General features: G+C 55.2%; 4 protein-coding genes across 4 annotated transcripts; 2 read left to right on the top strand and 2 right to left on the bottom strand.

Moving 5' to 3' along the window:
• Nucleotides 1–4,003: 4,003 nt before the first annotated feature.
• nimT (putative tyrosine protein phosphatase MIH1) lies at nucleotides 4,004–5,879 on the top strand (the record flags this gene model as incomplete). Its single annotated transcript, XM_001215016.1, has 4 exons — nucleotides 4,004–4,260; nucleotides 4,338–4,405; nucleotides 4,466–4,688; nucleotides 4,748–5,879. 4 exons carry the CDS (start codon nucleotides 4,004–4,006, stop codon nucleotides 5,877–5,879), a joined length of 1,680 nt encoding a protein of 559 aa, XP_001215016.1.
• Nucleotides 5,880–6,828: 949 nt separating this feature from the next.
• sld5 (putative GINS DNA replication complex subunit Sld5) lies at nucleotides 6,829–7,332 on the top strand (the record flags this gene model as incomplete). Its single annotated transcript, XM_001215015.1, has 1 exon — nucleotides 6,829–7,332. The coding sequence occupies one exon, from the start codon at nucleotides 6,829–6,831 to the stop codon at nucleotides 7,330–7,332; it is 504 nt and encodes a 167-aa protein (XP_001215015.1).
• Nucleotides 7,333–7,837: 505 nt separating this feature from the next.
• Nucleotides 7,838–10,324, bottom strand: ATEG_05836 (Ankyrin and HET domain protein; the record flags this gene model as incomplete). The annotated part of the gene is made up of 1 exon (XM_001215014.1): nucleotides 7,838–10,324. The coding sequence occupies one exon, from the start codon at nucleotides 10,322–10,324 to the stop codon at nucleotides 7,838–7,840; it is 2,487 nt and encodes an 828-aa protein (XP_001215014.1).
• Nucleotides 10,325–11,492: 1,168 nt separating this feature from the next.
• On the bottom strand, nucleotides 11,493–14,195 carry ATEG_05835 (cullin family protein; the record flags this gene model as incomplete). The annotated part of the gene is made up of 4 exons (XM_001215013.1): nucleotides 11,493–11,664; nucleotides 11,724–13,594; nucleotides 13,657–14,043; nucleotides 14,154–14,195. The coding sequence occupies 4 exons, from the start codon at nucleotides 14,193–14,195 to the stop codon at nucleotides 11,493–11,495; spliced, it is 2,472 nt and encodes an 823-aa protein (XP_001215013.1).
• Between the last annotated feature and the right edge of the window lie 329 nt (nucleotides 14,196–14,524).

The following is a 14,524-nucleotide window of genomic DNA, read 5'->3' as shown; positions in this document are numbered from 1 at the left end:
ATCATCATCAACATCACTCGACGTTGTTAGTCGTGTACGTTCGTGCAACCGGAAACTGTCAGATGCAAGTCATGGATGGGCTCTCCTCATTGTGACATCACTCATCCCACTTGGTCTGCCTGAGCCGGTTTCGCTTCGGTTGTCCTCCGGCTTTCCGGGATCTCTCGCGCTGGTGATTAAGGTTGCAGACAGCTGTTGCACGCGATGTGGACTCGCTGCTCCAATAATGACGGGAAACTGTCTGGAACCCCGCACCAGGTAGCTCAGCCAAGATCACACTGCCTCCTGCTTGTCGACACTCACGGCCTCCCTCAGTCTATGACGAGTCCAGATGCCGATTCAGCCGTGACGGTCAGCATGAGAACACCCTGCACATGGCCCTGTCGCTCTGGCTCAGGTGATGGATCATAATCCTGGTAGCTAAGGTCCCCACCGGGAAGATCGGGGGCCCCGAGATACGACAATAGTCTGAAGCCCGGCGCCTACCATCACCGAATAGAATGGCCGACCGTAGCGATCAGGGTTGATCCCACCTGCATTGATGCCCCAGGCTGGCCCCTCTGAACCAATGACCGGACGCAAACGAGGGGTACACAACCAGGATGACAGTTGTAACAGCATCAGGATTGTTTTGATGCTATTGTTTACTCTTGTCATCATCGTGATCTCACCCCTCGGCGCATAGAGCCACACGGGAGTGCTATTTTTGCATCGGCCTAAGCAGAATATGCCGCATTCTAGATCCCTCCTGGAGCTCCGCTACTCCGCTCTCGATGGAGATGGGTAAACCCCGGAGGCACCGGCGTCTCACAGGTGAGGGGCTTTCTCACGAAGGATAAGATAATGCACCGCCTGTGAGGGGGTTTTGGAGAGAGAAGCCCGACGCTAACGAGCTAGCTAGTCCCACCATCTGTGGCAAAGGATCGATGCGCCTCAGATTCAGCTGAAGTCTAGTTTCGGGTTTGCGACTAAACTATCGACCGAAGAACCTACCCACGGCGTACTCCGTATCAGGGATCCGAGGCTGTGAGTTCGGACACACGTGTGGCTCTAGTCGAGGTGTAATGCACGATCGAGGAAGCCGATCGCCTGAGGGATCCATCCTGGCGGAGACTAGTTGTCCCTCGATCGGCCGTGTTGATCTGGCCCCTCATTGAGCTTGAGATGTCGTCAGCTGGTCGGTGGTCCGGTCGGCTATGTCGTACGTCCAAGTGACCATTATTGCATAATGCTCCTCAGCAATCGGTGACATCCTGACGAGGTGGATGATGGCGAGCTGGACGCCCCACACGAGCTCGGGGAGCATAAGCGCTTGGCGCAGACCAACTCCCTAGCGTACTGTACGGAGGAGTAGGTAGCGAAGATAGTGGCGCTACCGGAGGTAGATCTGTACGAGCGTTAAATCGCCGCACGGGGGCAGATAATACATCGAAACCCGTGAGGGAACGAGAACGAAGGGAGGGAGAGGGGGTGGGATCCCCTAGGGAGATCTACGGTAGGGCGGAGGATCATTGGGACGGAGTTAATATGCGGCGCAAGGGTTGGTCATGGAGAAAGCAAGTGTATTGCGGTGAGCCTACGAGAGTCATGGACAAAGCTCGTTTCAGTGCCTGGGTGGTGGTCTTGCTGTAGGATGAGAGTTTGCACCATAGTAGATCCGAAGAGGATCTCGTGGTTGAGGACTAGCCACTGCAAGGCCCTGGGTAGCTTAGCTGGTGTAGTATATATCTATCCTTTCTATCTGGATATTAGCTTATCAGCTACGTGGTAGAGAGGAACCATTTGGCATGTGCAGGGACTGCCCCATTCGGCTACTCCGGCGAAGAATCTCCTCTCCGATCCTTTCGTCAAATAATAGTATTCGTCTTAGTCAATGAGCGGCAAAGAGAAATCGGCTGCGGGCCGTGCAGGAATGTGGTTAGGTTATGTAGGAGAAACAATGCAGGCATCGGAGAATTCGTGGTTCTCCAGGTTTTGCAGTGCATGGAGAGACGTACGCAATACCTAGTTAACTGTTATACTTCCCTAGGACTTACTTGACTGGCTCCCTTGCTCTGTATCTGAGCAAAGCACCAGACAGAGAAGGGAGGCTCTATTCTCCGAGCGAGTGGAGACGGTGGGGACTCTTGAATAGATGCGATCTCGAAATTGGATTCTTTTGGAATGATGGACGTCCGCATAGTTTGGCACCCTAAAAGGAGGAACGGCACAGAACCACTCTTTTTTTTTTTTTTTCCTTCTTATTTTTTTCCTTTTCTTGCAAAATTACTATCGAATCCTGGCCTTTGATTGCCCGATTTTGGCGAAAATCCCCTAGATTTCCCCGAACAGTCGGGGTTTTCATGCCGGTTTGATCCTATTTTCTATTCTGGTATAGTTTCGATAGGCTTTCACCCTAGCTCCCCGCTTGGAAGGGTGAAACTGCAGCGTCTAACAGCCTCGCATATGTCAGGAGCTGGATCACCGTGTAGGTACTCCGTAGTTACTACCTAGGCAGACCGTCCTGGGACAACGAACGGAACGCCGTTTGACAGTCGGGTTCCACGGGAGAAAAAGAAAGAAAACGGTTTCTATAGAGATGGATGAACGTACCTAATCCAATGGAGCATTTTTACGGGAAAGTGGTGAGACCGAAACGCCCCGGAGAGCCTCTCATTGGCAGGGCGAAGCGGGTAGCGACTGGCTGGCCGCTGATAGGCGGGGGGTTGCTGAGCAGCGGCTAGTGTGCGCGATGGCGGCAAGGGAGTCGGGGCAACCATTACATACTCATACCGAGAGCAAGTGATGAAAGAGATGGAGTAGTTGGCAGTGGGAAGGGAAGAAAGAGAGGGAAGTCGAGATAGATACATAGAGATACACAATTGAGATGCATAGTAGACGACAGAATGCAATGATTACAAGGAAATGGAAAGACAGTCCAAGTGAGGTACCGTGATGTACCAGTTACTCGAATCGCCAGCGCTGGCCCAGGCTCTGCCAGGTACCGGTACCTGTCCCCGTACGGCGGTACGTCACTCCCACTGGCTCCTGCAAGGAAAAGCCCTTATATCTCCAACTTCTTCTTCGGCTTCCCTTCACCTTCGCTGCATCGTCAATTATTGATTCTTCCTACAATCAAAGGAATTATCCCTCGTCCGGAGACTCTTTCGATCCTCTCTCCAGACGAAACAATTCCCCCGAACAAACGCGGTCGGGAAAAAAGAAGCTCGTCCGCCTCATCATCTGGAGATCGCATATCCCCACTTTTTGCGTTGCCATTGCAACAAGCCCATCCCTTCAGCTTCACACTTCGCCAGCCCTTTTTCGCTTGTCTTTCTCTTCTTTCTTCCTCTCCTCCCCCTTCGCTCCTCCTCCCTCAGACGATCATCTTCGTCTTCCTCTTAAGATCCCGGTCTTTCCTTCATTTCCCATGCTTCATCCTTCCGTTCAGCCTCGCAGCCGACCCAGCCTCACCTGCCTCTTCCCTCTCTGCAGCGGTAACTTTCCCTCTCCCTCTGCCGACATACCTCCATTGCATTAGCGTCTCACCTCACCACCCTCTCTCCCACCCTCCCGCTGCTGCTCGGCGAATATGGGAATCTGTGCTAATTTAACTACTTGCATCCTCACAGCCCCTCCTCCGCCGCCGTCTCTTCTCCCGTCCTCGCGGCCTCCTCATTCCCGCTCCTCCTCCGCCTCCTCCACCGTCGACTTGGCTCCCTAGACTCTGATCGGTTCTGACGACCATGTCGCTCTAAACCCTCTCTGGTCCTGTTGCTAGCTGGTTCGTTGAGGGTTGTAGAAACCGTTGGCTCAACGATCTGCTTCTTTCGTGTGACGAGGCCTGCTTCAGCGTTCAACACTCCTGCAGTTTGGAACCCGAGGAAGAGAACGGACCGAGAGGAACCTACCTACCCCATCCGCCGTGTAGTGTATGCCCAGATAGAGAGTATTCGACCAACCCTGGGTGGATGTCTCGCGGAGGAACAATACCACCAGAAATACCCCAAAAAAATCACCTAGAATGGAACATTCGTCCCCGTTGGCTGCTATGCAGCCCCCGTCCGTCCTCTTCGGACACTGTTTTCGTTCGGATGCCCCGACGTCCTATCCTTCGTTTGGATCCGTGGCCGCTCTGAGTCCCAACCGGTTCAACTTCAAAGACTTGTCCATGAAACGGGCCCATGGCGCCGACTACTTTAACGTGAAACCGGTCCGGGGCTCGTCGCCCACCGCGAGTTTGGCCGCCGATTTGTCTCAGAACTTTCACATCGACCAAAGGTTCGTCATAGACTCGTCTTCTTTGTTCCCTTGAAGCCCTTCCTTCATTGTCGTCTCAGACTGCTGACCAAAAATAGCCCTCAGTTGGCCACGCCACGCCGGTCTTTGTTCTCGTCGAATCTCTTTGGCAATGGCAATCGGAATGGTAAGAGGCCACACTTAACGGCGCATCCACCGACTCGGGTTACTTATCATGAGTATATAGAGGAGACGATGACAACGCCTCCGTTGCCCTCGTCGTCACCCGCCCCAGCCATGGACATAATGGAAATGTCCCCCTTGCCGCATAAGCCGCCATTCAATATCACGGAAGTTGAGATCAGCACCCCTACCTTGGACGTCTCTCCCATGGACTCGCCCATGGAGCCCTCTCCATCGAGTCCGCTGCAGGATTCTCCCTTGGTGCCGCACAAGGATGCCCAGCAAGAGTAAGAGGATCGGCGGCCGGTGTTCATTTGTGCCATACATCTAATGCTCGTATCTGTAGGAGAAAGCGCCCAACTTTTCTACGCCCCAGCTTAGCGCGGAGCAAGGCACAGTCCTTTCAGCTCGGAATGGCCAGACCCGCCCCAGAGAGTCAGGCGCCGCCGTTCAGATTCCAAAGCCGAGGAACCACCAGGACGACCCTGAGCACGTCGGCTTCATTGGAGGACATGTTTGGCGAGTCACCCCAGCGGGAACGACCCCTGTTGCGAAACCATTCATCCGGCGGATTGGCTGCAACTGGTCGGCTGCGACCCCCGTTTGGAAGCTCCGGCAGCCATGTCCGTGGAAATGGTTCTCCTTCCGCGGCGTCGATTCGCAAAAGCTGCCACCCGACGATGCGCCCCCGTAAGCAGTGCCGACGTTCGTTGAGCATGTTTGAGCACCCGGACGATGTGATTCATGAGAAAGAGGCTTCTTTAAATTCAAATGCACCACTCCAGTCGATTTGGGAAATCGACAACACTCCGAGCCTTCAGCTTCCTCACTTCATTCCCGAGGACCAGGCCGACACATTGCCTCGCATCAAGAAGGACATCTTGGTGGAACTCATGGACGGAAAGTTCAACGACCGGTTCGACAACATCATGATCATCGACTGCCGTTTCGAGTATGAATACGAAGGCGGGCATATCAATGGCGCACTCAACTACAACGACAAGGAGTTTTTGGCCGAACAGCTATTCGCCAGTCCCCAGCCCCGGACGGCTCTGGTTCTGCATTGCGAGTATTCTGCGCATCGGGCTCCTATCATGGCCAAGTACATTCGCCACCGGGATCGTGCCTATAACGTCGATCAGTACCCGCAACTCAGCTACCCGGACTTGTACATCCTGGAAGGGGGGTACAGCGCTTTCTTTGCTGAGCATCGTGCGCTCTGTTTCCCTCAAAACTATGTTGAGATGAACGCCAAGGAGCATGAATACGCCTGTGAGCGTGGCCTCGGGAAGGTCAAACAACGTTCGAAGCTGAGTCGAGCTCAGACCTTTGCTTTCGGTGACCATTCGCCCCAGATGGAGGATAGCCCAACTGGGCGATGCCGCAACATGGGTGATCGCCCGCGGTTATTGGGATCTCCCTTTGGCGAAAGTCCTGGATCTGCCCGCTTTCCCGGCCGTCGCATGCTCTCTTACTAAAGCATGGATGTGCTCTTCATCCCACGATAGTATGGCGTCTCTGGAGCGCTGTACTGCCTTACGACCAACCTGTACGCATGATGCGCTCTTTCTAGTCGCTGTGAGCGACTGGCCAGATCGATTTATCCCGCATTCATCCAGCCGACGCGTGTAGTCCGTGGTACGGACCTGCTGCTCTGACAACTTCCCTTCCATTCATTAACGGCTTCGGTTTCGTTCATTCTGCTCCGGTATGCTTCTTGCGACACGACGGTTCAACTTGCCGCAGTCGTGTCATATTCGAGAACCTGGATAACCCCGTCGCCTTGATTTCCCTTTCCTTGCCTTACGCAGCACGCTCTTTCACATGTCTTGAACGATTCTCCTACCCGCTTCTCTTTCGACATCGCATTGCGCCTCGTCGTCTTTATGATACCACGCCATCTGGCATTCCCTTTTCTTGGAAATTTCCCTTGCTGCCTATCGTGTTTTAATCCATCCTCCCCGTTCGTTGTATACTCCCCGGGGGAGTGACTGCATTCCTTGCCGTACACAGTACATATCGATGTACGGCTCGTCCTTGGACGATAATTGACTTGCAGGGCCACTGCTTTCCCCAAGCCCAGCTCATTACCATACGTCGAGTTTAATGGTTTGGATGGCGCGCGGCCTGCAACTGTACATAGATAGATCCCAGAACCACCTCGCATTGGAAAGCAGGGGAGGGTGACACTGATCAGAGACTAATTTCCTTTGTGAATGAAAAAAATGAACTTGATTGAATGCAATAAACAGGGTAGAATGGGAGATGGTAGAGTTGCGTAGTGGACAGACAAAGAGAGCAACCCTATATTGTCCCAAAGAGGAAGGGTGTCTTCTCCGCCTTTTATTCCGCTCCGCCACTTTTTGTCCTCTTCACTTTCTCTCCCCATTGTTGTCCCGATGCCGCCCCCCTCCCCCCTTCGTTACGATGGATATCGATGATATCCTCGCCTCCGTCGACCGCGGCGATGTCTCGTCCCCCGAGTCCGCCGCCTTCGACCACCAATTGCTCACTCGGTTTTGGGTCGCGGAGCGCGGCGTCTCCGAGCTACTCCCATGGCCCGCACCTTTGATGGAGCGCGTCATGAACCGCGTTCGGAGACAGGTACTATCTGTTGCGCTGATTTTATTCTTTGAAATAAGACCATCTAACCAATTCGACAGATCGAAAGTATTGAAGATCTCGCCGCGTCGTCCTCAGACCCATACATCACGAGCAACAGCAACAATCCCACGCTCAACCTCAAGCTCTCAATCCTCCAAACCGACCTCTCTCGCACCCAATACCTCATCCGCTCGGTCCTCCGCCAACGCCTGGCAAAACTCACCAAACACAGCATGCACTACCTTCAGCTCATCTCGCGCTCCGCCCCCAGCCAAGCCACGGATCCCGCGTCGCAGCAACAACCCGAAGACTCCATCCCCGACCTGACAGACGTCACCGATCCCGCACCCCTGTCCGGCCCGGAGGTCGCGTTCCTGCGCGCGCACCAGACCCTCCTGGCGGGCCACTACGGCGCCTCGTTCCTGGGCTCGTTCCCGCCGCAGCTGCGCCGGCTGGATGATAATGCCGGCGGCACGAGTATGGTGCAAGGGCCGGATCTGCGCGAGGCGGTGTTTGCGCGCTGTTTGGCGGAGGTGCAGGTCGTTGTGCCGCCTGGGGATGGCGTAGAGGAGGAGCAGTATGGTACCACTATGCGCATGGGCGATGTGTGGGTGGTGCGCTGGGAGGGGATCAGGGCGGCGTGGGAGCGGGGCGATGTCGAGGTGCTTTGATTTGGGTTGGCTTCGTCTTCACCTCATTTTTGTTACTGGCTTGGTTGCATTGTGGCGTTGGTGTTGGCTTTTGATACCTATATGGCTGTATATACGAAAATGCAGGGTCATGTTGATACGATTCGTTGGGCTTGTATATGGGACCTGTCGCTATGAACTGACTACACCAGATCGACAGTCTGCAGATCTTCTACTGCAACACCCTCCACCAACTCCCCGTTCATTCCTCCGTGGATATACGCCTCTCCGATGAAATGGAACGCCTTGTCGGGAGTCGGCCGCAGCACAAGCGCCGTCCCAGCCCCCGGAAACACCCATATCTGGTCCCCGTCGGCCATCGCCGCAGGTCCCAGGCCCAGATACCGCTTCTCCGTCACGAACAGCCGTCGCCGTCCGCGACGACTCCGCAATACCTGGTAGAACTCCTGCCCTGACTCCGGCAGCGGACTCGCTCGGTACTCGTCCCACGGGACCCAGGAGTCTGAAGCACGATACGTGGTCCACACCTCGGGGAGATTCGGCGTCCATGAGTCGTCCTCCGTGCGCCACAGGATGTCCAGCTTGTAAAGCAGATGCGTGAGTGTCTGAAACTCGGGCCCGCTGAGGTTCGTGTCCGGCTCCTGGAAGGCGGCCTGCAACTCCGCGCGCGTCATCTCTGACAACGGCGGACGTTCCATGACAGTGCGCACATGATACATCGCAGAGAGGAGATCGACGACTTCGGCGTCGGGGGATTCCTCTCGCGCGCGGGCTGTCGCCTCTGCCGCATAGATGCACACCAGCACGCACAGCATCGCGCGGAAATGCTTACCGTACTCGTCCGGCGCAGGCGTCACCCCCTTGGCGGTCTGATCTGTGCAGAGCGTCCGCCAGAGCGCCTCCGTCCGCGACTGGCCATGATACGGCTGCGGCAGCAGCAGCGCGAGCTCGAACCACCGCGGGTCGAAGAACATGCCCAGCTGGCCCGGTCCAGATGTCGACTCGCCCCGCCGCAGGACCGTGTCGACGCGCGTGCCTGCGATGCGCAGGACATTCCACGGACTCGGCTGCAGCAGCGGCTGCGGGAGGGTGAGATCTCCCGCCGCGCGCTGCGCCGTGTACATCATGTTGACGAACGGCACGCTGTAGTCCGGCACCCACGACGGCAGATTCTCCAGACGCCGCAGGGAGTGGTCCAGCACGGCGGAGAGCATGCGCAGCTCGCGGCCCTCGTCTATGATTATGCGCGTGGTCTCAGCGAACACCTGCGCCGTCGATTTGCGGTAGTCCGGCCGCCAGTTGGGGCCGTCTGCGCCGCCGGCCTTGCTCAGCAGGCCGTAGAGCCCGAAGATCTTGTCGCGCGGGTCCGTCGAGCGGAAGGTCCAGGTGTCGAAGACTAGGTTCTCGAGGGAGAGCGCGCGTGGAACCGCGGCCTGCTCGCCTTTCTGCAGGCGTTCACGCCACTGCGTGAGGACGACGACTTCGCTCTCGAGCGAGGCGACCGCGTTTCCGGGGTTGATGTATGCCGTCGACGTGACCCGGCCCAGCATCTGCTGCCGGAAGTACAGATGCTGCGCGACGATGTGGAACCGGTCCCAGGGCACCTCGTGGCGGCCGCAGAGCCCGATGAGGATATCCGACAGGATCGACTCCTGCACGATCCACAGGCGCCGGAAGTACGGCCGCTGCAGGAACGCCGCCAGCGCCGTCCATTCCTCCGACGACACCCACGGCACGCCGGCCGCAGCGTAGGCCTCCTCGGACTGCGACACATAGGGAACGAGGTCGGTCTCATGGAACGGCGTCCCCGCGTACAGCTTGTCGATGGCGCTGATGGCGTTCGCCGTGTAGGGGTCCTCCGGGCCGAGCCAGACGAGGGTGAAGGTTGCCTTGGCGTAGACCTCATCCATCATGGCGACGTGCGAGCTACGCTCCGTGAGATCCGCCTGGTTGATGCAGATCTGGTCGACCCAGCACCACTCCTGCGGGCCGTCCGGCCAGACCACCGGCGCAGCGACATAACCCTCTTCCTCGACCTGCTCCAGCCGCCGGATAACCGCCTCATGCCGCGACTGCCGGGCCCAATCCAGCGCGTTCTTCTGCGAGTTATCGCGCAGGCGATAATCCGCCCCCGCAGCGAGCAGCATCTCCACAGCCTCCAAGTTCCCAAGCCACGCCGCACAGCCCAGCGGCGTGACGCCCTCCGCGTCGCGCACGTTGACGTCCGCCCCGGAGGAGATCATCTTCTTGATGCTGTCGGAGCCGTGCGCCGACAGCGCCGCCCAGTGCACCGTCGTGCGCAGCTGCTTCTTCGGGTTCCCGCGGTTACACCGCTGGCGCCAGATGTCGCGGGCCGACGCCGCCGTCAACGCATCGTACGCGCCGCGGCCCACGCGGAGGAGCTTCCCGTTGATCAGGAGGTCCTCGCGGCTGTGTGGCGGGTGCGCATGCGCGTACGCGGCTCGCTGCTCCTGTAGCTGCGTCCACTCGCTGTGCGGGTTGCCCCAGGTGTAGGAGATTGCATGGTACCACGGGTTGTCTTGGAGATCGGCGGTCTTGAGCTCGATCTGCAGACGGCCCTCTGCGTCGGTGCCGTGCACGCGGATCAGCCGGATGGATGTCGCCGTGGGGAGGGCTTCGTATGTGAAGGGGTCGAGGCCGTAGGTCATGTTGTGTTGGCATGTCGAGATGAAGAGATCTGGCGCGCAGTTGGCGTGAATACGAGAGTTGTACCTGCGCTAGCTGGATTTGTCTAGTGGGGGCATTATTCGTATACAGAGTAGTTGTGGGGATATGATTATAAAGATGGTGCTGTATATGATTCCTTATTGGAATGGTATGCCTTTCCAAGCACGCATTAGAGTCAAGCCTTGCACAGCTCGGTGCTCCGACGGGTTGATAAGCAGTTATGATGCGGCTCCAGTTTGAAAGTAGTCAGGTATTCCTGATGGTGAACTGAGTACATGCGTGCATCTCTGGGAACACCTCTCCCAGAACCCCTCTTGTTAGACACATAGCGCAGAGATATTAGGCGGACAAAGATGAAAGGCCACCGCTATGCACAGCTGCCATTTGCAGCACTTAAAAACAACCGCTACCCTATGACAGTCCCAGGTTATCCCGCTGGTCCTAATTCAATTGTCCAATACTACCATCATACTAGAATTTCACGTGTTCCGCCTCGCAGAGTACCTTGCAGTCGTCATACAACTGGATAAATCTCGGCCAATCGAGCTATACGTCCTGTGAGACGGACGAACGAAAGGATGGGCAGAGCTTTCCATTCACGTTGATGTTTCCCAGTGGGACACTTTCAACGCTGAACGCGCGGAGGCTATCGATGAACTCAGTGTCTATCATTTTTGGATCGGTGATTGCTGAAGCGAGTTGATTCAAAGCTGGTGTCCTCGCCTTCCCGTTGGCAACATAGAGCTAGGCCTGGGATCAGCACAAGATCAGTGCAAAATGAAGTATACGTACCACCATGTTTGATTTCTTATCATACTAGGTAGTCAATGCCATGCCACAAGGCGATTGCACCTTCCTTGATATTCACGTACATTGCATAGTCACTGATATGATCTAGATGAAGCGTGTCCTTCTAGAACACTAGTCTTGGTCATACGACAGGGTATGAAGTCGTTCGATTAGATTGCTGAGAGGACTGCCAGCATACGACAATGCATCGGAATGACAAATGTAGATATTGAACCATCCAGTCTATTGAGGAACCACCGTGCGCCCATCACGCTAAGCCCAAATCCAATCCCAAGCACAAAGACAGCGTAATACAAGACAAAACGCCAGTGAGATGGTCCCAGCCAAGGCAAAACGGAGTCAAGCAAGATAACCATACGTCGGGGGGTCGTCGTGAACTCGCTCAAGATATTCTCGGTCAATCAAGCTCTCGATGCGTTTTTTGATCATGTTCACGTCAGGCGAAAAGCGAGACGAGAGCTGACTCAGGACCTCGGTCATGAGCTGAGAATGGACCAGCTTCTTGCGCTGTCTGTAAGGGAGTTAGCTTGGGCTCAGTCCAGAGATAAAGGGATAAAGGTCCAGACATACTTCATAATCCGTACGACGGCCGCTTCGATGCTGGCGCCGCGCTCGTCGTTCATCCGTTTCTCCGTCTCCTTTCGCTGGTCCTGGTTTTCGACCTTGCTGGCACCTCCACTGACAACACCAATGCGGACCTTCATGAATGGGCTCTGGAATTCGTTGTTGAAAAAGAACTTATCGCCGGGATTGACGTCTTTGCTCATGGGGTCTTTTTTGAGGACCCGGGTTTTGGGTGCAACGGCGAGCGATTGCAGGTTGCGCTTTAGATCGTGATCGGGGATTCGAGTCCGCTCCAAAATCTCTTCAAAGGTAAGTGACTCGCCGGACTCCACATCATTGAAGAGCATCAGAATGACCATGGCATAAGTCGACACATTCAACTCGTGCCGCTGGACCTTGCCGTTTGATCGGTGGAACGTAGCCCGGATATCTGCCGTGCCCATACTCGCCTGCCATGACAATTTCCGGCCGCTGTGTTTGTCCAGATAGAACTTCTCGAAGCTCTGTCTCACACTGTCAATCTCCTTCGGGAAGATACAAGACAATTGGACCTGGTCATCACGTGTGTTGGACATGATTTCCATGGGCCACATAGTGCTAGTGAGGACATTGATGTCCAGATCCACCCGCTTCTGGTCGGGGTCTCCAGATTGCTGGATATGTTTCTTGTAGCTCGTTGTCAAATCCTCCGAGATCGTCATATCCTTGAACATGGACTCTAGGCGTTGCGTGAACTGATTTCCAACCTCCATCTTCATCTTCGAGATCATCTGTCGCTCCGCGTCCATGCTCACTGACCGCTTCATAAGCAGACGTCTAGACAGATGCTTCTTGTAGTAAGCTTCAAACAGATCCTTATCCTTGATGTAACGAAGCAGGGTGATGCCATTCTCCAGGAGGGCATCGACCTCATCATCCGTTTTGCCCTTGATGCCCTTTTTGAGATTCTCATCAAAGAAGAGGGACAGGTGTTCCGAGCTCCGAGTATTCGTGTTGATGAACTCTGAAAAGCTAGTCGTAATCGAACTCTGCATGACCTGATCTGACTGGAAGGACTTCTCCCAGATCTTGTCGAATTTGGTTTTCAGAGCGAGGACGTCATCCACCCACTTGATGGCAGATGCTGTCTGTTGGTTGACCGGCTTCTCCTTCTCTACTGCTTTCTTTGCCCCGTCAGCCGTCTTTTCCGCGGGTTTCGCCACAGGAGCCTGTCCCTGTTGAATCGCCGAGGCGTTGATTTCTCGACCAATCTCTACAATCCGCTTTTGTACTGCAGCAGTGAGAGGGGGCTTCTTGCTGTCCACGCGGGCACTGAGGACATATATGCTGTGTAACGCGTCCAAGCGATCGTTGTCGATCATAGTCCTCACACCCGTACCTTCCAGATTGATCACCTCAGAAATATGCGCCCGGATCAATTCATTGTCCAGCACCTCCTTGATCTTGGGCTCCGTCAAAGGTGACAGAGTGTACGTACAGCGTTCCCGCTCTTCCGCAATACGTTCCTGCGCACGTTTGCAGAAGACGGTGGCATCTGCCGTCTCCAAGAGTCGCTTTCCTTCATCGTGATAGAACCTCTTGCTGGTCTCCAGGAACGCGGGCTCGAACATCGTCAGGTACAGCTTTTTAGACTCTTCTTCTTGTATCGTCTCATATAATCCTTCGAGCATGTAGACGCAATGTCGGATCAACGCTCGGTCGATAACATGCCCAAACCGCTCCAAGTGGATCATGAACAGGATGGTCGATTTGAGCACATCACCAACCGTCGTGTCAGAGTCGTCGCGAATAGGAGAATGCAGCACATAGTCGCGGAACAACGCCATTGCGGCCACATAAGTCGACGGCTTTTTGTGATCCGACGTGACAACGCGGTCCTACCCCGAATCAGCTGTTAGTCGGCTGCTGACGTACAACATCGAATACAATGGAGACTAACCATGTACATAAGAACGTCTGTGATCATACCCATGCAGAGCTGATGGTCTTCCCACAACTCTCTCATGATCTCTAGAAACTTTTCACCTGCGGCCCTCCGCTCGTTTGCTTGATCTTGGACATCGGCCGGGTCTTTTCCAAGCAGCAGCACAGGAGAGATTGCCGCTGTTACCCGTTTCCGAACCTCGTCCTCCAGCCATTGCTGTTCCCATCCTTGGACATGGCCATACAGGTCGTTCCCGCGGGTCATCAGCACGATGTTGTAGGCATTGCGGTACAGCTGTTCAAACGAGAGGTTGGAGGCATTCTTGGTATGGATTTGTCTGAGGGCTGAGGATAGAATGTTCCAGTTGGAGTCAAAATCGTCCGTCTTGTTCGCAGTAGGGCCCTGTTCGAGGATCGATGTTAGCGCTGTCCGCTCTCAGACTAAGCTCCCCAAAAAAGACACCTCGCACAGAGGAACGCAGACGCCCGGAGGACCTTAGAGAAAATTCTTACCCTTCTAGGAGCCCGGATCTTTTGCCTAGCTCTCATTGCCATCGTGAAGGTCTCCGCTCACTGCCATACACCGATCGTTGTGCGCGGGGCAGGTGGAGGAGGGCGGTGGCGGAGGAATTCAAGCCCACCACCACACGAGGAGAAATCTGCAGGTGTTCAGAGGGTCCTCGGAGAGCAAAGAGACATGCTAGAAGGGGAGTAATACAGATAGAAGAAGGGAGGCGTGAAAGAAGAAGAGCAGAGAGAAAGACAGTGAGCGGAGAGAGAGCAAGAAGGCCGCAGGAACAACGTAAATCCGGCGCAACATGCACATTTCACCATCATCTTCTCCGACCTCCAACTTCACCATCTCCTCTGTCATCCTTCATTGA

Source organism: Aspergillus terreus, genomic scaffold (genome assembly GCF_000149615.1).
Source record: "Aspergillus terreus NIH2624 scaffold_8 genomic scaffold, whole genome shotgun sequence".
NCBI classification, from domain to species: Eukaryota; Fungi; Ascomycota; class Eurotiomycetes; order Eurotiales; family Aspergillaceae; genus Aspergillus; species Aspergillus terreus.
This window is presented reverse-complemented; position numbering and strand designations above follow the sequence as displayed.